The 22630-nt window shown below is 38.3% G+C and overlaps 1 protein-coding gene across 4 annotated transcripts; it reads left to right on the plus strand.

Moving 5' to 3' along the window:
* Positions 1-5735: 5735 nt before the first annotated feature.
* LOC108998408 (protein SCAR3-like) lies at positions 5736-18704 on the plus strand. 4 transcript variants are annotated; one of them, XM_035689513.1, is made up of 10 exons: positions 5736-5965; positions 7712-7875; positions 12046-12169; positions 12311-12443; positions 12879-12946; positions 13036-13154; positions 13275-15994; positions 16107-16211; positions 18167-18274; positions 18369-18704. In XM_035689513.1, the coding sequence occupies exons 1-10, from the start codon at positions 5811-5813 to the stop codon at positions 18417-18419; spliced, it is 3747 nt and encodes a 1248-aa protein (XP_035545406.1). In that variant the 5' UTR covers positions 5736-5810; the 3' UTR covers positions 18420-18704. The 4 variants fall into 4 exon arrangements, with proteins under 4 accessions (XP_035545406.1, XP_035545404.1, XP_035545405.1 ...); XM_035689511.1 differs by having other exon boundaries at positions 13036-15994; XM_035689512.1 differs by having other exon boundaries at positions 5737-5965; positions 13036-15994; positions 16110-16211.
* Positions 18705-22630: the final 3926 nt, after the last annotated feature.

The raw sequence follows: 22630 nt of genomic DNA on the forward strand, positions 1-22630 counted from the left end.
GGTGGGGCGCGAGCAGGTCCGGACTGAAAAGCGAAAACTCCGATTTGGATTTATAGGCAAAGTGCAGTAGTGATTGTGTCTAGCCCACTTTTAGTTATTAACGACTGTTTTATAATTTACAAAGGGCCCAATTTTATCTCAATGGACCTTCTCTTCGTTGTTCTCTCTGCAGATTTGGGCTTTCTGAACAAAATACTTGCAGAAATGGGCTTGACACTCGCTATAATATTAATTTAGGTTAAATATAAAATTAAGTTGGTTGGTTTGGTTTAGGCTGTGTTTAGCTGCTGAGATCATTTCAGATTATTTTACTATTATTTATAAACAATTTACTATTATTTATAATCAGTTTACTATTATTTATAAACATTTCACTATTATTCATAAACTATTTCATTAATATTCATAGATAATCTGAAACACTGATGATAATTTTTTATTTTCGATCAAAGTTTAAAATATTATTTTTTAATATTATTATTATTTTGAAATTTAAAAAAATTGAATTGAGATTTGAAAAAGTTGAATTGTTTATTATATTTTGCATAGAAATTTGAAAAAGTTGTAATAATGAAATGATATGAGAATTTTGTATCTCATCCAAATTAGGGGTGAAACTCGACGTCGTCGAAGCAGTTTTTGGACAAAATCGACGCCGACCGACTTCTGAAAAAATAGAGAAGGCACCGACCGTAACCGGTCGATGGGGAGGAGGAAATTGATCGAGACGATTATCTGGCGGTGCTACTTAGAGAATAATGAGAGAGAGAGAGAGAGAGTTGCAGAGATCGATTCCAGCCAGTTCCTGACTTGGCCGGTTGGTTCGCATTGGTGGCAAACGGTGGCATCGATTTCTGTACAGTCATAATTCAAATTGCCAAACATATCATCCAAACCTACCTTTAAACTTTTAAAAGATCACATTGACCTCTAGTTAGACTGTCACTCGATAGGTCATGAGTGTTCCAAAATTAATTTAAAAATCAGATTTTTATTTTTATTTTTTTGGGTTAAATTGAACAAAAACAACTGGTTGCAGTCTCTGCTGAGAGTTGTCAAACCAGTTTGGTTTCAGTCTCCATCGTACTTTATATCCAGAAAAATAAAAAAATAAAAACAAATAAAGTAACCCAATCCAGAAATCTGAAGTAGAGATGCAGTTTTGCACCTCATTGGCTGGATATCAAGTCGTCCAACATGTGGAGATCATGTGAATGAATCCCTTTCGTTATTCATTCTGTGTCTTTTATTGTGCTGTGCTTTGTGATTAATGTAGGGACGAACTTTCTTTTCCTGAGAAACTGTCCCACATGCAGCTCCTAACTGGACATTGGGATCACATAATTATTCATTGTACTCCGTCCCAATCAGGCATTAATGCTTGTTTTTGTTGTTCGTGCATTGCCACTCGATCTCTAACCTATCCATCATCAGAATACAGCATCCACAAAATCTAATTGATGTATACTGTCATATGAGTTGAGATTTGTAAATAATTTGAGATTTAAATTATATTTAAAATTGAATTGAATTGATTGAATTAAGTTGAGATTAAAATATTATTTTTTAATATTATTATTATTTTGATATTTAAAAAAAAAAAATTATTTATTATATTTTATATTAGAATTTAAAAAAATTATAATGATAAGTTGAGATGTATTTAACAACCATCTTAATACATGTATGCTTTCCTAACTTAGATAAAAAAAAAATTAAAATTTATAAATAATAATAGGATGAGTAGGAATATATGATCTCAACTCACGTTGCAATCCAAACCGGCTCTAAGTATGCAATTTAGACTTTTGGAGGTACAGAGTCTACAGACTACGCATCTCCACCTCAAATAAAAAGCGTCTTGAGTTCCACACAAAATGTTTGTCCTAATATAAGGGACTATCAATTATGTAACTTAAGAAAATACAACATTCATCTCACGTCAAATTCTCGTTTATTTTTTTAGATGAGATAAGATGAGTTGAGATAAAAATTAAAAATTAAATAAAATATTGTTATAATATATTTTTTTAATATTAATTTTATTTTGAGATTTGAAAAAATTGAATTATTATTTTTATATAAAAATATAATAAAATTGTAATAATTATATGAGATGTGAATGATTTTGAAAACAAACTAGTCTAATTCTCACTAATATAGTTTAATCTGAAATTAGATCCTCTAAAGTTTGTACGGTTCCGACAACGTTTGTTATAAATTAGTGTTCTAGAATCTATTTTATGTATTTATCTTAGATATAAATTAGAGATAAATTATCTATCTCTCATTTTCTAAATCTTCAATTTATATAAGAAATTATATAATTAAGTTCAACTCTACATCGTAAAACGTCCTATTTTGCAGTAAGTTGCACACCTAACAAAGACAGATTAATTAACCAACAAAACAAAGTATAAAAATCGTCTCAACCCCATTTTTGAGAGGTGATTCCTTAACCCACACACAAAGAAACATCAATCGAATACTCATTTGTACGTTAACCTTGGACAACAGTGCATTTTCCCTCCCCATCTAGAGTTGGAGGCTATTGCAAGTAGGGACAGACTCCATATAATAATAACAATTCTGCTATAGGCAATTGGGGTTGGGGAACCGTGGGGAGATCGCGTCAGCCAATATATTATTTAAAAAAGAAGAAGAGAAAACTCAAAAGAAAAACACGAAAACAAAAGTAGACAAAAGGTAGCTTAGCGTCTGAGAGAGAGAGCGTCGTCGTCATCATTTGGCAACGACCTTCTAACCCCAACGCTCCACACTCCTTCTGCAATCTTGGGTTTGGCTTCTCTCTCTCCCTCTCTCACTCTCAAATCCTATCTCACATTGATTCTAAAACCATAGTTTGATACACGGATCCCATCTAGTCCTTTTGAGAAAGATGTTAACTTCATTTGGAGACAACAAAAAAAACATTGCTTTAAAACCAAATCAAGAAAAAGAAGATGTACATTTTGAAGCCAAGAAATAATGTGCTTCAAATCACAGAAAGATGTAAAAGAAGGACATGAACTTCCACATTCAGAAAGAAGGCATGACACCCAATCGTTTCTTAATATGAAGAATAAAAAATTACCAGACAAGAAGAATTTGCGCAATCTCACTCTGGCATTCTTGAAGAACAGAGAATTTCAAGAAAAAAATGAGAGGGTGGCAGCACACACGAGAGAGGTTGACAAGCCAAATGGGCTTTCCCAAGAAAATCAACTGCCCAGACAAGCAATTCATTTATTATAAACATGCAATATTATAGTGAATGCTAGTTTCCTGGAACCATACTAGAATACATAGAAAATTGAGTTAGATATGGGGAGACGGGGGGAAAGAACCTGAATATTCGATGGTCTAGAAACGATACTCTGTCTGATAGCGACAATGGAATTAATGACTTAAAATTGGGTCATCTTCCAATAACTAAATGGACGAAACCAAAGAGGCTGTAAGATTTACATGCAACAGGGACTTGAGATTTTCTTCAAGGGGAAAATTAAAGAAAAAAAAAAATCAAAGGGGCTATAAGATTGTCATCTCTATTCAAGGAGGTTTAGGGCATGCGAAGAAGAAGATGAGAAGAAAGAAATTGTTTTCGTCGTCATGTTCGTCTGTAGGAAGCTACGTTTGTCTGTGCAAAGTTGCAACCACTTGCTCTGTTCTGTGGGAAGACGAAGAGAAGGGAGGGCAGAAATGACACAAGGTCGTTTGGTGTATATGAAACACACAGTTTCATTTGTACACATAGATGCTGGTTATGCGGGGGTTACCCCAGCCGGTTGCAGCAAGAACTTTTCTAAAAATAATGTTATGTATAAATTTTAAATAGATAATTTTCACGCAAGCTCTTTGTGAAAAAGTGGGTCTCATTAAAAATGAATTTTTTATATTTTATTTTTTTTAGTGTAGTCTACTTTTTTTATAAAGGAATGAGCCAAACTTATCTATTTGAGATTTGTATAAATAATTGATCATGAATTAGCTTGGGGGACTTCCGCCACAATATCCAACTTCCAAGCAAGAAATAATTTTCCAAAATATGTGATGAACAAATAGCTTCGGCAGACTGCCACACCTTTTTTTTTTTTTGGTTTTTTTAATATGTTTATTAGAAAAGTACAATAAAAATAAGCTTCAATAATGGAACTAGATTTCTAAAGACAGAGTACTAGAATATATATGAATTTACAATATAGACACAAAAGAATCCTATAAATGGATCCACACAGTGTGCCATGTCTCCCTCTTCTCTCTCTCTCTCTCCTTCCCCTTTCCCTATACCTTTCCCAACCCCTCCCCACCTCCTCAGTCCGACCAAGAGAAGAAAGAAAAGAAAAATAGGATACATCGGGAAGAAATAGAGAAAATAGAGAGAAAAAAATGATACGTCGCACACTGATAATGTGACACATTAATGTGTGAGATTTTTTTATATCTCTAACAACTCTCTATTATTTTTGGTATGTCTTTTTTTTTTCGGAAATTTTATTAATTAGGTGTTGGTGGTTGTTGGCATATATATTAGGATGCATGAAGCAAATAATAGGATAATGATTTTGATTACTACTAACTCTATAAATAATAGTGGTGTTTGGGTGAAGTAAAAGCCAACAAAACATCCTGGATTTGCTCATCCATCTCAATCATACACTCAAACCTACGCCAAATCAAATCCCACCCCATGACGTAAGAGTCAACTCTACCAACTGACAAAGATACATTAACCTAAAAAACACAAAAATAAATAATGTTTAATCCACGTGTATCCAATTTTTTTTTTTTGTAATTAATAAAAATTGCCAGGTTCCTAATCTTTAGTAGATCTTTCTTTATTATAAATTTATATATGTGTTTTTTCTTTTAAATAAGATGGATGAAATCTTCAATTTTATTGATAAGGATGACTATTTTTTATAAACGCGGAAAACATTTTGGGGACTACATAAATTTTGAAACTAAAACTCTTGTAAAAGCCATATATTATAAGAAATTAATCTATATAATAATTATTTCAAACTATTAATCATAATAGAATAGTATAAAACTAGTGTCTAAAGTGAGAACTCATGCTTTATCCAAAACATATATAGTATATAATTGTTTTGGTAAGTGAAAAACTCAATGAAAAAATCATCTATACCATCCGCTCTTAAATTTGCTAAAGCAACAGCCAAGCTATTATCTTCTTTGTAGGTATGAATTAATTCAAAATAAAATAAAAAATGAATACTAAGTATGTCAATCCATATTTTAAAATACTTTCAAGAAGGGTTTTTTTTTTATTAAACCAATTCGCAACAAATAAAGAACTTACTACTAATAAATCATATTTTAAAATAGAAAATTAAACAAATTTGTTTATCTCATGGCCCAAATGGCAAAAAAAATCATAAACAAAAGAATTTTGTCACTCATCATCCTCACACATCATATATCATATTTTTTTTAAATTATTTTTTGATTTTATTCTTTTTAAACTTATTGAATTCTTTTACTCGTTATTCATATATTATATACTTGATAAAAAAAATAATTAAAAATATAATATGTGATGTGTGAAGGAGATAAATATAATTTTTTATTCGTTATAATTGGATAAAAATAAGAGGATTGGAGAGAATACTTGATAATTAATAGTGACTATGACCAAAGACTCGAAACAATTTCTCTCTCCTCTACAGCTTTCATAATAATTAATAAATAACACCTCCATTTATTTCCCAATCTATCACTGGCATTTATTACAATCATTCCTCCCTTTTATGTACTGAGAATTTACAGAGAAAGAAAGAGAGAAATAAATGCCGCTGGTAAGGTTCGAGTTGAGGAACGAGTATGGACTCGGGCAACCGGACATTTACAGGCAAATCGACCGAGAAGATCCTAAGGCCGTGCTCGATGCTGCCGCCGTGGCTGGTCTCGTCGGGATCTTGCGCCAGCTCGGCGATCTTTCTGAGTATTGCTTCTTTCGCTTCTCTCTATTTTTGCTTTGCTGCATTTATATTAGCGCCCTAGTTTGAATACAGAGTTTTTGACGAGCGGTTTTTTGTATTTAAAAAAGGCTCTAATTTCTTAGAGCTTCCTAGCTTGCTTGCTTTGGGAGTGCAAGCAAACCTTTATTTGGGAGATTTTTTTTTATCAAATTTTGGAAATTTTCTTTGTGATAAATATTAAATTTCTCTCTGCGTCTCTACGTTTGGGAGTTTCTGGATGGTTCCTGGAAAGAATGAGGGAAAGGAAACAATACATATTATGAAATTTATGTTATTTCGTTGTTCCTGAGAACCTTTCCGCTTATAGCTATCATAGTGCATTGAACTTGCAATTAGGTGTTATGAAAAAGGATGCAAGAAAAATAAACTACGACACACGACATAAAATTTACATGGTTCGACAACGTACCTACATCCATAAAGTTGTAGAGGATTATTTCTTTTGAGAGTCGAATACAGTGCGGCAAAATACAATATGCGGCCATACGAAATAGTACAATATAGATATGTGTGTGTGTGTGGCGAAAACCCTAATTAGGGCCATTAGCGCATAAACCCTAATTAGAGGTCAGGTTGGGCCAGTTTAATATCTAAAGCCGGGTAAAAAAATTTCCTAGGATCTTCTCCCACAGACCCTCACGAGGCTTGTCCATGTTCGCTTTGGCTTGGGCCAAACTTGCGCTCCATGGCGCAAGCCTTATTGAAAACCCACCATAAAAACTCAACGAATCAATGTCGGGTCGGGTCATCAAATCGAGGCACCACGGAACAAAACCAGGCTACACACAAAAAACCCAACATTAGGCTATGAGCACTGTATTTTTGAAATTTTTGGTGGTTCTTGTTTGGAGCTTAAGATTTTACCATGATTGTGGAGCCTTCATTACCTGTTGTCGAGGCCAATAGGATTTCAGCTATGTTGGAGACAACTGGATGTTGTGAGATTGAGAATCTTGAAATTATTGAGCTCTGTAGGAAGGCAAATCTGTTGAAGGCATTCTGGATAAGGTTTGACTTTTTGCTGATGAAAATGTAGGACTCCTTAAGTTTATGCTTGGACGTTCAAGGTGGCATTTTCTTTCAAGTTTAGTGGACCTAGTAATTGAACATGACCAATGTTTATTTTGGCTGGAGATTTTTGTTGCTGTTGCTATTGCAATGGGAGCTCCTTAAGCAGAGTGAAAGGCCAACAACTGTGGGAATGTTTGCTACTTGTATCTATGGTATCCATCTGAAAACATTAACCATGAGATGTTAACTTGTTTAACTTGGCACACAGACCACAGTCTTTTACTGAAACCTTTTTGTGTCTACACCACTCTTTTCCTCCTGCAACTTGGTTCTGGAATTTTCTATGGTTTTCTAAATGTGCATCATCCAGATTGTGAAATATGGAAAAGTATACAATTTTTTACCCTTTGAAATACTCCTACTTTTCACCCCCCCCCCCTTCCTTTTTGTTGAGCATGTGGTAGGGGAATCAATTTTCTTTATCCCTAGTTTTTCATACCATGTAAAATGTTTCTCTAGAGTAGGTTTAACATAAGTACAATATATTCTCTAGAACAGCTTGAAATGGATCAAACAATCAGTTAAGTATATTATATTATTTGGCACAACTATTCTTTCAAAGTGTACCGAGTTTGTATCTGGCTTTAACTACCACACAACAACAATTACACCTGATATTGATCTGTGAAATGGTGTAGGTTTGCAGCAGAGGTATTTCATGGCTTGCAGGAGCAAGTGATGACTACAGTGTCTAGAAGCCATAAAGTGAGGGCCCGTGTAGAGCGCATTGAAGCTGCACTTCCTCCCATTGAGAAGGCCGTTCTTAGCCAGACAAGCCACATACATTTTGCTTATACTGCCGGTATGGCTCTTTACCTTTGCCTTAACCTGATGTCTTATATCTTTTTTTTCATATGCCATCAATTCTAGGAGTGCTTGGGTGGTATCCCTTTGTGATTTTTTAAAAACTATTGTCTTACTTGCTAACAAATATGTAATAAATTCTAGAGAATATGGTATCATGTGTGAAGTGCTGTTGGCCCATGAAATTACATTCACAGAAGATCATTTCAGCAGAATTAAATCACTTCTTTTATACCTCGTTGAGCCTTGAAAAAGGAACTACATTTCATTGATCCAAAACCTAGAAGGAATCTTGTAAATTAAGTACTTTATGTATGTATAAATTTACTATTAGAAGAAAATTCTAGAATATTTCACCAAATTTATCTTACCCGATTACAGGTTTCATCAGATGGACATACAATATCATAGACACAGTGTGCACCTAACAGTTTTAGACTTCTAGCGTACAAAATTACGTAAAGTTGAGTCAGTGTGGCACTATTGCAGGTAATAAGGGCTTGCATGGTGCTCATAGATTTCTATTTTTTTTTTTTTGATTGGCACCGGGTGTCCAGAAACAACATCCTGATTAATCCCAAGGGTGTACAGGCCCTCGACAAGGAGTTTCCAGTGCACCTCGGGATAGATAGTCTGGTTCAACCTTAATTTTCGTCTTACCTTTATATTTTTGGGCCCAATGTAGATTGAGATAGAAGCTTTTTGTGGGAGGAATTGGCGGGTCTTCATTCCTTATGGGATTTACCCTGGGTTTTTTGCGGAGATTTTAATATTGTTTGGTTCCCTAGTGAGAGGGTAGGGGCTTCTACATCGTCAGGTGCAATGGAAGCCTTTTCAGAGTTGATCTTTGACCTGAATCTTGTGGATCTTCCGCTGGTTGGGGGGTCCTTCACTTGGTCCAATAGCCGAGGGGGGTCCCGACTGGATAGATTTATGGTCTCCTCTTCTTGGGAGACGCAATTTCTAGACCTATGTCAGAAAAGGTTGCCACGTGTTTGCTCCGATCATTTCCCAATTTTGCTTGATTGTGGTGGTATTCGTGGGGGTAGACATTCCTTCAAATTTGAGAATATGTGGTTGAAGTTGAAGGATTTGCAGAGAAGGTAAGGGCTTGGTGGGACAATTATTCTTTTGATGGTACCCCTAGTTTCATAGTGACAGGTTAACTTAAGGCCCTTAAGTTTGATTTAAAGAAATGAAATGAAGAAGAATTTAGACATACGGAAGTGCAGAAAAATATCCCTTGGGATGAGTTGTAGGCTTTGGAGGAAGGGGTAGTTAATGCGGATTATTTATTAAGGAAGAAAGTGGTGGTGACCGAAATTGAGAAAGTTTTGTTGTTGGAAGAAATATCTTGGAGGCAAAAATCAAGGGCACTTTGGTTGAAAGATAGGGATAAATGTACCAAGTTCTTTCACAAGGTGGCTAATTCACATAGGCGCAACAATGTTATTGAAGTCCTCCATTCCGGTTCAAATGTGTTACATTCTTCCGAAGAAATCCAAGACTACATAGTGCAGTATTATGAGGATCTCCTTGCTGAAAAAGAAGATTGACGTCCCAAACTAGATGGTTTACTCTTTGATCAGCTGGATTCGGATGTAGCAGGTTGGTTGGAGAGGCTGTTTGATGAAGAGGAGGTGCATCTCGTGGTGAGAAGTATGTGCAGAAACAAAGTCCTGGGTCCGGATGGCTTTTCTATGGCTTCCTTTCAAGAGAGTTGGGACATAGTGAAGGAGGAAGTGATGCAGATTTTTCATGCTTTTCATTCTAGTCAAAAGTTTGAGAAGTCACTAAATGCCACCTTCATTGCTCTCATTCTGAAAATAGTTGGTGCATATGAATTGAAAGACTTTCGGCCTATTAGTTTGGTAGGTGGGATATATAAAATCATATCAAAGGTGTTAGCTAATCGTATGAGTTTGGTGATGGACAAACTCATTTCCAAACCTCAAAATGCATTTGTAAAGGGTCGGCAAATCCTGGATCTAGTTTTGATAGCAAATGAGTGCTTGGATAGTCGGTTGAGAGAAGGCACCCCGGGGGTTCTTTGCAAGCTCGACATGGAAAAAGCCTATGACCATGTGTGTTGGGATTTTCTCCTCTATGTGTTTAGAAGATGTGGTTTTGGGGATAGGTGGTGTGAATGGATTAAACATTGTGTCTCGACCGCTCGGTTCTCGGTCCTAGTCAATGGAAGACCATGTGTTTTTTGTCAATCTTCAAGAGGTTTGAGACAAGGGGACACGCTATCTCCTTTCCTTTTTGTTATTGTAATGGAGGCATTGAGTCGTATGGTGGAGGCCGTCGTAAGGGAGGGATTTCTTGCTGGTTTTTCAGTGGGCAGCATTAGTAATACCAGCTCCATTTCTCATTTACTATTTGTAGATGTACACTCATTTTTTGTGATGCTGTCGATGGCCAGATTCAAGTTTTAAGGGCAGTTTTGTTGTGTTTTGAAGCTGTTTCGGGACTCAAGGTGAACTTGGAGAAGTCGGAGTTGGTTCTGGTGGGGGAGGTGAATAATATAGCCTCTTTAGCGGAGTTACTAGGTTGTAAAATTGCCTCTCTCCCTATGAAATATCTTGGACTCCCCTTGGGGTCGCCTTTCAAAGCAAAGAGTATTTGGGATGGAGTGGTGGAGAAGGTTGAGCAACGACTATCGAGCTGGAAGCGACTATATCTATCGAAAGGGGGGAGATTAACCCTTATCAAAAGTACTATTTCCAACCTTCCCACTTACTATCTTTCTCTATTTCCATTACTGGTGGGTGTGGCAAACTGGATAGAAAAGTTGTTTAGAGCTTTCTTGTGGGGTGGCATGGGGGAGGAATCCAAACTTCACCTTGTGAGTTGGCAAAGGGTGAGCTGTCCATTTGTGAATTGGGGGTTAGGGGTGCGAAATTTGTGTGTATTTAACAAGGCACTATTAGGGAAGTGGTTGTGGAGGTACCAAATGGAAGGGAACTCGCTGTGGATAGAGGTTATTGATCATAAGTATGGTTGTGTGTGGGGGGATGGTGCTCTAAAGAGGGTAGGGGGTCTTATGGAGTAAGCCTGTGGAAATTCATAAGGAAGGGGTGGAACACCTTTGAAAAACATTTCAACTTTGAGGTGGGTGATGGAACACGTATCTGCTTTTGGTTTGATGTATGGAGTGGGGAGAGTCCTCTTTGCATGGCTTTCTCAGTTGTTTTTAACTTGGCTGGAAATCAGTAAGCTCCAGTTTCAGAAGTTCTATGTCGTGCCAATGGGATAGTCACTTGGAATGTCACTTTTATAAGAAATGCTCAGGACTGAGAACTAGAAGAGCTGGCAGATTTTTACAGTTACTTGTATTCAGCAAAGCTAGGGGCCAATGGGGTGACCATATGTTGTGGACTCACACGAGGAAAGAAAAGTTTACTGTTAAATCCTTTTACAAGGTCTTGACAGTCCTACAGCCCACTTTCTTTCCATGGAAGAGTATATGAAAGGTATTAGTTCCATCTAAAGTTGCTTTTTTTACTTGGACAGCTGCTCATGGGAAGATTTTGACGGTTGATAATTTAAGAAAGCAAGGTATGATGATCACGGAGTGATGCTACATGTGTAAAAAGAGTAGGGAATCGGTAGATCACTTGCTCTTACACTGTGAGGTATCTTGGGAGCTATGGGCTGGTATTCTTAGTAGAGCTGGGCTGAGTTGGGCTATGCCCAAGAGTGTGGTGGATCTATTAGCATGCTGGAATAGATCTCATAGTAGTGTCCAATTAGCAGCCGTGTGGCGGATGATTCCTTTGTGCTTAATGTGGTGTTTATGGTCGGAAAGGAATGACAAGTGCTTTAATAACAAGGAGCGTGCAATGGGGAAAATCTGGAACTTTTTTGTATTCTCTATTTTCTAGTGGTTTTCTGCTATTGTATTGAAGGGAGGGAATGCTCATGAATTTTTATCTTCTTTCTAGCCTACTAGAATGTAATTAGGTGTCTCACTTTGTATACTTCCTGTGTACTTGGGTATCGCCTAATTTCATTCACATCTATAAAGATTATTACTTATAACAAAAAAAACTTTATATTTTTGGGAGTTCTTATGTAGCGATTTTTGCCATGTACTCGAGATTCTTTTAGTAGTGCATGACACTTTCCAATATTCAAATCCTTTATGAAAGCAGTTTCTTTGCAGGTTCTGAATGGCATCCTCGTATTCGAAATGGAAAAAATCACTTCATCTACAATGACTTGCCACAATTTATTATGGACTCCTATGAAGAATGCCGCAATCCTCCACGTTTGCATTTGCTTGACAAGTATAATTAACGTTTTCTTAGAATAGTCAAAAATTTGTTCTCAGTATTTGTTTATTATATGGATGACAAATATGTCACATGTTGAAGTTTAAGGTTGATCCTAATTATTAGATATTGGAACCTTTCTGCTTTGCCATTCAGGTTTGATACTGGTGGTCCGGGATCTTGTTTCAAAAGATATTCAGATCCAACTTTCTTTAAGAAAGCATCAGCTACCTCTGATGAAGCGACCACTGAAAGAATCCGAATCAATAAGAATGCTCATAGAAGCAAGGTATGTACTTGCATAATGAAGAAGCTCAACGGCAGCATTAAATAATTATAAGAACCATTTATCTTAATAAAAAGAATGATGTACCATCCTCTGTCTTTAAAATGACGAACCATTTATCTAATAATGATGCACTTTAAATTTGTCAGTTCGTGATTTGTCTCCCTACTCCATAGTCAGATTGTAAATATAAGATTATCTTTAATTTATATAAATTTCCCGCATAGAAGATTAATTTTCTTTTGAAATCGCCAATGGATATATTTACATAGTCCTGCTGATTGACTTAGTCACGGAATACTATAACCTCTGAAACTTATTTCATTTAGGCTGAGATATTACTTCCATACGACATATTCTAAAAGTTGCACAAACTCATTTACTTGAATGCTGCCATTATTTGGATTTGTATATTGATTAAAATGCTAAAATGGACAGAAGAAAAGGTCATCACAGTGGAATCGAAAAGGATTGCGTGGTGCATCAAGATCCAATTCCCGTAGCAGGTAGCATATCTTTATGCATACAATTGACTTAGGCATATCACCCTTTCATTTTGTGGGATTTAAAAGGTATGGGGCATTTGACTATGCAGATTGCAGTTTACTTCTCTTCCTGTTAATGGTCAAACTTCTATGCAAACTGCCTCAGCTGTAGATGTGGCTTCAAATTCTGAACTAGGAGACCATTCAAATTCTTTTGATTCAAGAAATGGTCCGCAGTTTACTTCTCATATTGGTGATGACCAGGCCTCTCCTCAAACAGCATCTGCAGTTGACATGACACTGAAACCTGACACTGGAGACCATTCAAATTCTTTTGATTCAAGAAATGGTCCGCAGTTTACTTCTCATATTGTTGATGACCGGGCCTCTCCTCAAACAGCATCTGCAGTTGATATGACACTGAAACCTGACACTGGAGACCATTCAAATTCTTTTGATTCAAGAACAGGCTTAGGAGATATAGAATGTGTTTTCCATCTGAGTTCCATGGAACCTGAACAGCAGGAATCGCTCTCTTCTAGGTTGATGCAGCATAATGATACTCTTGATTCAGTTTTTCCTGATGAGCAGACCAAGGCTATCGATGATAACTTTCCAGGCAGTTCATTACTAGAGAAAATTGCCTCCAGTTCTTCTTGTGTTACCTGGGATGAAAAGGCAGAGATAGTGGAGCCCAACGGTCAGCAAAGTGATAGAGAGGAAGCTCCAGAGATGCTCTCGACAAAGTCTGATTTAGATACACACGGAGAGAGAGCTGTTAACCTTGCAAATGTTGATCAAATAGATAGTCTGCTTGATTGTAAAAACAGTCTTGAGTTTATCTTCAACGGTAATCAGATCAACAGCATTGAAAGTGAGCCAGTTTTTCCTGATGAGCAAACCAAGGCTATGGATGACAACTTTCCGGGCAGTTCATTACTAGAGAAAATTGCCTACAGTTCTTATTGTGTTACCTGGGATGAAAAGGCCGAGATAGTGGTGCCTAATGGTCAGCAAAGTGATAGAGAGGAAGCTCCAGAGATGCTCTCGACAAAGTCTGATTTAGATACACACGGAGAGAGAGCTGTTAACCTTGCAAATGTTGATCAAATAGATAGTCTGCTTGATTGTGAAAACAGTCTTGAGTTGATCTTCAACGGTAATCAGATCAATGACATTGAAAGTGAACCAGACAATTACATGGATGCACTCAACGCCATTGGATCGGAATCTGAGAATGATCTTGACTATCAAACAAAAAGAAAAGTGGAGCAGTATGCCTCCAACACCAATGATGAAGGAATAAATGAAATCCATGAGCTTCCTGAAAATAGCTCAGACCTTAATCATCCAGAGTTGGAATCTGATATTGCATCCTGCAGTTTCTCAAATGAAGGAGTGCCATCATATATACCAAACTCACTTTCCCCAGAGAGAGTTGTACATGAACAGATGCCTCAGATCACTAAGATGTCTTCTAATTTAGACTTTTCAGCAGACGATTTCAGTGGAGGTGCTGATGCTCATAATGGTTCCCAATTGGAATCTGTTGTTACTGGTCCATTATCCTCTGCCCCCAAAACTTCTGATTTCGGGGATGTATCGATGGATAAGATGTTTAGTAGTTTTTACAAGTCTGATGAAACTCCTGCTGACTTTTCTGGTGTTCGTTCAATTTCATTCTGGACTAATGGTGGTCTTCTAGGACTTGAGCCATCAAAACCTCCTGCTTATGCCATGTCAAATGCTGTGGGTCAGGATTTAGTAAACAGAAGTAAAGATGATACAGTTTGCCCTTCAAAACATGGGTTTATGCTAAAAGGTGATGAGCTTGAAGGTAAACTAGATATGTTGGACAAGAAAGATGGAGGCATTGAAAAGGATCCAAGTTGTGTTTGCTCTACATCATGCCAAGATGACCAGGAAGATAGTATCTCAAAAACGAAGACATTTGGGAGATTTTCACTGGCTGATTCAGATGCCAAATGTGAAAATTTCAGTGTAATGGCACCTAAAACTGCAGTGCCAGTCTCACCACGTATCAAATCCATATCTGCCGAATCCAATCAAGAGAATGATGAAAACTCATCTCTAGCGTTTGGACTCAGCCAAAGGTTACTAGCAACTGGTTTGTACAAAAAAGTTTCAGATGTCCATGATGACAATCTTGAACCTGCTAGTTCTATGAATGCTAGTGGTTTGGAGCAATTTAGTGGGCAACATAGAGTTGTGAATCAAACAATTCCTGAGAAAAAACTTGAAGAGCGGCTTGGACATGGCTCTCCTGTAGATTCACTTACTTCTTCACCGCCACTAGAACATATGAAAATATCTTTCCATCCTCTAAATGGCTCTGAGACTTCCAAACTGAAACTGAATTTTCCTGATGCAAATCAATGTTTTGAAGGCATAAGAGACATGTTTCCATCATTTCAGTTGGTCCCTGAGCATAGTATTCCCATGAATGACTTTGGTTTTGAGTCTGATGATGACACATTTTGTAGATCATCTCCTTATATGTCCGATGATTGCCACAGCCATCACTCTGCATCAAATTCTGAGCAGTGGGAATCTGGTGAAACTCCTAAAAGCAAGGATCCCGAACCCCATGATGCCTTATGTGGAATCTCGTCAGCGGAATCTATATCAACCTATCAGGAGCTTGGGAGAATAATCAACAATGGTATCCACATTGATTGTGGAATTAGAATTGCAGATACTGGGAATGGTGTGGAACCTTCTTTGTCTGGTTCTCTGCTTGATCTTCCCAATTTTGATACCGTGAACCCTGTACTTCAGCAAGTGACAAATGAAGATTCTAATCTCCTCAAGTTGGAATGTTCTGGACAGCTTATACCACAACCACCACCTCTCCCTCCAGTACAGTGGAGGGTATCAAAACCCAATTTTTATGTGATAGAATACCAACAAGACAATGTCTCTGACGCCCTAATGCATGCATCTGATCTGAAACATTTTGGATCCGCAATGTCTCAGCAACCAAAGCCAACCCCAGAGAAGCAACAACGAACTAATGAGGAGGCTGCTGCAATAGTACAGATGGGCAAGGTACCTTGGTAGTGTTGTCAATTTTTCATTTTGATAAGTGATAATGCTGTTTGTTGTTGTTTTACGATTCGTAATATTATATCTTCAATTAAACAGAGTTTTATTTGTATAGCAGCAGGACCAGCAGAAGTTGAATGAGCAGAAAGAAGCGAATCGAGCTATGAATGGCAAGGAGATGGATGAAAGGGAAAATTTCCTACAACAAATCAGATCAAAAGTGAGTAGCCATTTGGCCCATTTCCTTGTGTTTTGGGTGCTTTTAAAATTCTTGGTAAATATGAAAGCTATCCCTATATCAGACTTATTTGGATTAGACCAGGGAGTGTCCAAATATATATTAAAACAATTTGGGATTCTTGAGATTTGAGAATTTGTGCTTGCGAGAGTTAGGCTTCGTTTGGAAAGTAAACTCATCTCAACTCATCATTACAACTTTTTCAAATTCCAACACAAAATATAATAAACAATTCAACTTTTTCAAATTTTAAAATAATAATAATAATAAAAAATAATATTTTAACAATATTTTATCATCTCAACTCAACTCAGTTCAACATCCAAACGTACCCTTAGTTGGCCTTTAATCTGCCCAAACTTCCTTAGAGCACTCTCATTGGCATAGCCATATGCGAGTGAAATCTATAATATGGCTAAAATGAAGTAAAAGTGGCTGGCATTGGCTTAGGCATCCTTGGGCCATCCAGGTTTTTAGCTACAGTGGTTCAACATATATGTTGAACTACAGTAGCGTAGTCATTTAATATTTTATTGTTTTTTCTCTCACCACATACAATTTCATTTCCCTCGATTTCATTTCTCACATTTTCTCTTAACATATTTTTTTCCTTTCACACAACCTACGCAGCTCTCCAGGAAAAGCATAAAGCATTAAACTTAGGATCTTGATCATCTTTTATCAGTTAACTGCTTCATGGGAAAAGAAAATGAAAATGAAATTTATAATTTATGAAAGAGTATTAAATTATAAAAATAACAATAAAAGAGTATTAAAAAAAATGATCTTTTACGCATTATCATCTTTTACGCACTTTATGAAAGAGTATTAAAAACTCTTTTCATAAAATGATCTCTTACTACTTTTATGAGAACAAGAAAATAATCTTGTTGGAGATTATGAAAATGAAAATAAAATAGTATTAAAAAATGCATTAAAAAAGTAGATAAAAAATAATAATATTTTATCATTATAGAGAGTGAGATGGCTAATCCAATGTGGAGTTCAAGTTTTGAGTGATTAGGCAAAAGTTCAAAAGTAGTATATTAGCCAAACTTTGCCTAATCCAATGAGGATGCTTATTTGAGGATGACGGCTTCTACTGTGTTAGTTCTGCAGGATTATAAAGAAAGTTCATAAATCTTTCTTGATAAGTTTTGTTTCTTATCCATGAAAGGAAAAGTAGGGAAATACATGTTTCACCTTATTTTGCCAGTGCAACAGCATTTACACCTTTATGTTCTCTCTTTCTATCAACTTCCAGTTCACCAGATGAAGTACATTTAGCTTTGAATTTTCATCATCATGATTGATATCCACTCTCTCCCGAATTCTTTAGTGCTAATTTCTCAATTTTACCTCCTGTTGTCCCAAGATTGCGGTGTTGGTTGTTTCAGTCTTTATTTATTTATTTTTATTTTTAATGATGGGGGAACCACCCCACGGCAAGGCCCTTAGGACTCACCCATGGAACCTAAACTCCCGGGGAGACTAGCACTGCAACCCACTGCTCCATGGCCTCCCACCTAAATCTCAGTTTGATCCCCGGGGGAATCAAACTTGTGACATAGGGCTCATGCACACAAGTTCGCCCTTACCACTTGGGCTACCCATGGATTGGTCGTTTCAGTCTTCCCTCTCTTTTTCTGTCTCTCATCCTTTTTTTCTATTTGTCAGCACAATGAATTCATGAGATTTAAATATCAAACAACAACACTCATTTGTAATATCATAATTATCTACACTCTGTAGTTTACATGCTAACTTCCAGCAGGACTAACTGTGGGGTCCATGAGGCTGAAGTTAACGTGCGTTTTGAGCATGTTTATTTCTGACTGACTGTATATATCTAAACTCAAGATTTTAGTTTACATACTAAATCCAATCAAGAGAGTTTAGTTTGCTCACAAACTTGTGATCTTTCTATATGATCCCAGTCATTTAGTCTGAGACGCACAATGACAACCAAGCCAACTAGTACACCAGGACCTGCTACAGATTTCAAAGTCACTGCCATTTTGGAGAAAGCTAATGCTATTCGCCAGGTTCGCTATCCATACTGCTTCCCTTTGTTTCCTTCATTTTCATTCTCCTGCCATGCGTAACGCCATGAAACTCAAGGGTTGAGAAACTTTTCAGGTTATTGGGAGTGATCGTGGGGATGATGATGATACCTGGAGTGATGCTTGATTTAATCCTTTCGGTTGGGTCCATGATAAACAACTCTCCTATGGCTTTGAGTAGAGTTGTGAGGGGTAGCATTACTGTACATGTGAATAATCCTAGTTTTTTTCTTTCTTTTTTTTTAACTAATTATAGGGGTTCCTTGTATCATATTGTGATCAATTTTTTGATTCCTTGGTAAATGTATGTTGTAAGCAATTAGATAAACACTTGAGGTTGAGTACAATGTAATCTGCATATTTGAGGCAGCAATTTATGCGTAATGCCGGAAAAATGTGATGGTTTTGTTTAGGAGTGTACAATAAAGTCACATGGCTGACCTAGTCCGACTCAAAATAACCGACCCGGTAAGAAGACGTCGGATTCCGGAAAGTTCCGATTATATTTTGGCAGTTGTTGGGTCGGGTTGGGTAATAACCGGATACCTAATTATCTACCCAAATTACCCGAAATATATGTTAAACAATGTCGTTCAATTTTGATTAAAAAGAATAAACAATAAATAAAATGGAAGCAGGTCAGGTTGGAAAGGACGGTTTTTTCAGAATATTTCTTGGGTCAGAAACTTGGCTGGACCTTTTGTTTCGGAAATATTTATTCCGACTCGAAACAATTTTAGATCGGGTCATAGATTTGACTTCTTACTGTTTCGTTGTGCATTAGCATTGTTGAACGGTTTAAGCCTGAAAAAAAAAAACTTGTGGCGTTATGGGGCGCCACTGGCCAACAGGCCTTTAGCTTTGATGACTGAGATTCTATGACTAATATTAGGCATGTTGGTTGTATTACGTTTCAATAATTGCTCTATTATTATCGGTTTCTCTTATCTTTTGGGTGTGGGTACTAACATTTTTATAGAATTGTCTGCCTTAAGATTTGATTTAACTTTGTGCTATGAATTAAGCATAATTGATTTGGATGTTTAGATTGACTCCCTTATTATGGTTAAGTGTCTTAATAAAGATTCTTTTACTCTTAGATTTATTCAGATATTTGAGATGATATTTTACATGTCAAAAATTATTTTCCTTTTAGTATTAATCATGTTTACAAAGAAGGTAATGCATTAGCAGACCATCTAGCAAATTATGGTACTATGAGACAAACGGTAAGTTATTTTGTCTCTCTTTCAACTCTCTTAGTATATGATCGCTCTAGTTCTTCCTACTATTAGGCACCAAGTTTTTTAGGTTATTTTTTAGTCTTCTTGGAAGCTTTATATAAGGTTTTTATTTTTTTTAGGAACTTGATTTTGGACTTTTACTTTATATCTTTGTAACCCTCAATTTTCTTTATTTGTACAAGGTATTCCCCCGCTATAAGTGAGGGTAATTGATAAAATTAGAGTATCGTTCTCCTCTTATATATATATATATATATATATATATAGGAAGTGAGAAATAGAGGGCCTAGCTAGAACGCCCATAACCCTGGGGCTGACGGCCCACCCTTCCCCTCTACGAGGGCCCGTTGACCGAAAAGGGAGATCCCTCGCATTTAATGAGATAGTCAGGGACGCATGCGAGGGGGGCCTGGGAAAGGACAGGCCACTGATAGACCACATTTCGAGAAGCACGGGCATACGGAAATCTAGGAAGACAAGTCGCAACGGAGGGAAAGAGGGACGGTTTTTAAGCTTGTAAGATAACTTCGTTTGGGCTCTCAGAAGATTTGAGACTCCATGCGTCATCTGACTTTGGTATCGGTGGCTTCTCGGCCACAGTCAACCTTTTCCTTTCCCCCTTAAAGGTACCCGTTAGTGGCCCTGGTGGACAGTTACAAAATACGTCTCAACAATTGGCATTTTCTGTGGGATTCGAGTTATCTTGGCCTAACAACGTCAACGTGTCTTTTGTAACACCCATCGAGACCCGCGATCTTATGGCTGGAGTGCCGTCAACCTCGGCCTACGACAGGCCCTTGCCTCAAATGAAGGAACACGTGACAAAGTTTCTCCTTAAAGTGGAGAAGCTAGAATGCGGCAAGGGGCGGGATGGAGCTAGCGTGTCCCTCCTCGCCGGCTCTCTTTCCACCCCTTGCTCGTCGACTAGGAAATGGAGGTCCGAGACGAACAAAACCTGAAACAATAAGAGACCGACAAACGTCTGGAGCTGATACCCCTAGATGCCACCCGCCTCGAGAGGAGGGTGAGGATCAAGATGAGAATGGGCACGGAAATGAGATCCTGGTTGATAGAGCTCCTCGCAAACCATCAGGATGTGTTCGCCTGGCAGCACTCTGGCATGCACGGTAGTGACATGGAATAATTGAGCACCGCCTGAGCGTTCGCCTAGACGCCAGAAAGGTTTGACATAAAAGGTGAAGTTTTAGCACGGAGAAGTATTCTACGATCGCAGGGGATGTCGATTGACTACTGGCGGCAGGGTTCATTCGAAAGGCCAACTACCCGGAATGGCCTTCCAACGTGTTCCTGGTCTGAAAATCAAGCGGCAAATGGAGGATGTGTGTAGACTTCACCGATTAGAACAAGGCTTGTCCTAAGGATAGCTTCCCCCTACCATGCATCGACCTGATCGCCGATTCGACAGCAGGCCACAAGATGTTGAGTTTCATCGACGCCTACTCTAGATATAACCAAATACAGATGAGCTCGAAAAACGAAGAGAATACATCTTTCATAACAAACCGCGACCTCTATTACTACTATGTGATGCCCTTCAGTCTCAAAAACGTTGGGGCCACCTATAAACAAGATGTTCAAAAAGCAGATAGGGCGCAATGTGGAGATATGTTGATGACCTCTTGGTCAAAAGCCAAGACCTTGAAGGGCATCCGGATGACTTGCGGGAAGCTTTCGCAACCCTCCAGAAATACGGGATGAAGCCTAACCCTACGAAGTGCACCTTTGGAGTTGGGTCAGGGAAGTTCTTAGGGTTCATGGTCTTAGAGAAGGGATTGAGGCAAATTCGGAAAAGATCCAGGCCGCGCTCAACATGAAGCCCCCTAGACCTTGAATGAAGTCCAGAGGCCCGCCGAGAGAGTGGTGACGCTTAACCAGTTAGTCTCTCGATCCACCTCCAAGTGCTCGTCTTTCCTCCAAGTGTTATGGAAAACTCGCGAGTGAGATAACAACTGTGAGGAGGCGCTCGCCCGACTTAAAGATGTATCTTGCCAACCCACCACTATTGAATCAAATGATCCCGGGAGAGGATTTATACCTCTACCTCTTTGTCACCGCCATCGGCGTCTTGGCAGCATTGGTGGGGGAGGAGGGTAAGGCGCAGCGCCCTGTCTACTACATCAATTGCGCATTGAGGGGAGCAGAATCCATGTACCCACCTATGGAGCTGTTGGCGTTTGCGTTGGTGATAGCCGCCCGTCAACTCAAGCCGTACTTCCAAGCGCACTCGATCAAAGTCCTCACCAAGGTGCTACTGAAGAAGATCCTGCAACACCCGGACATGTCCGGGCGCCTAGTGAGCTAGTCGATTGAGTTGAGCGAGTTCAACATATACTATGTTCCCTAGATGGCGATTAAGGGACAAGCCCTGGCAGAATTTATCTCTGAAATTATGAGACCATGCGAGGAGGGCCCCTTTCCTACACTTGAGGGCCGCCCATGGCACATTTTATGCGTGGAAGTGTATGTAGTCTCAAACAAGGGGGAAGAGGCGTACCACACAATGAGGCTCGCCTTCAAGACCACTAACAATGAGGCGGAATATGAGGAGGGGCAACTAGGGATGGCGTGAAAGTAAAAGCAGACTCGGAAGTGGTGGTGAATCAGGTCGAGAGAGATTACGTGAAGGGCGAGAAACTCCAGCTCTACCGGTAGCGAGTATGGGAAGAATGTGACCTGCAACTTCGACATCGAGCAAATTCCCTGAAGGGACAACTAAAAAGCAGATCAGCTAGCCAGGGCCACATCGGGTATGGAAGACGTCGAGTTGCCATGGGAAGCTACCATGCGGGTGGTGGGAATCAAGGGATAGGGGCCACAGTTGTCGAACTAGGAGACACCACGCCGAAGTGGGCCCGAGAGATAGGTGAGTTCTTGGCTACTGGAGAATTGCCGGCACAGAAGCACGAGGCAAAGAAGGTGAGAAACTGGGTCGCCCAGTTCACCTTGCTAGATGAAAAGTTGTACAAGTGAGGCTTCTCTTCCTCCCTCCTCAAGTTCATCTCTCCGGAAGAAGCCAATACGTCATGGCAAAGATACATGAAGGAGTTTACGACTATCACTTGGGCAGAAGAAA

Source organism: Juglans regia, chromosome 4 (genome assembly GCF_001411555.2).
Source record: "Juglans regia cultivar Chandler chromosome 4, Walnut 2.0, whole genome shotgun sequence".
In the NCBI taxonomy this organism is placed as follows: domain Eukaryota; kingdom Viridiplantae; phylum Streptophyta; class Magnoliopsida; order Fagales; family Juglandaceae; genus Juglans; species Juglans regia.

Coding starts and splice junctions, on each gene's coding strand:
- LOC108998408 (XM_035689511.1), top strand. CDS start 5,811: ATGCCGCTGGTAAGGTTCGAGTTGAGGAACGAGTATGGACTCGGGCAA. Junction 12,170..12,310: donor CGTTTGCATTTGCTTGACAA/GTATAATTAACG, acceptor TTTGCCATTCAG/GTTTGATACTGGTGGTCCGG. Junction 15,995..16,106: donor CAATAGTACAGATGGGCAAG/GTACCTTGGTAG, acceptor TTATTTGTATAG/CAGCAGGACCAGCAGAAGTT.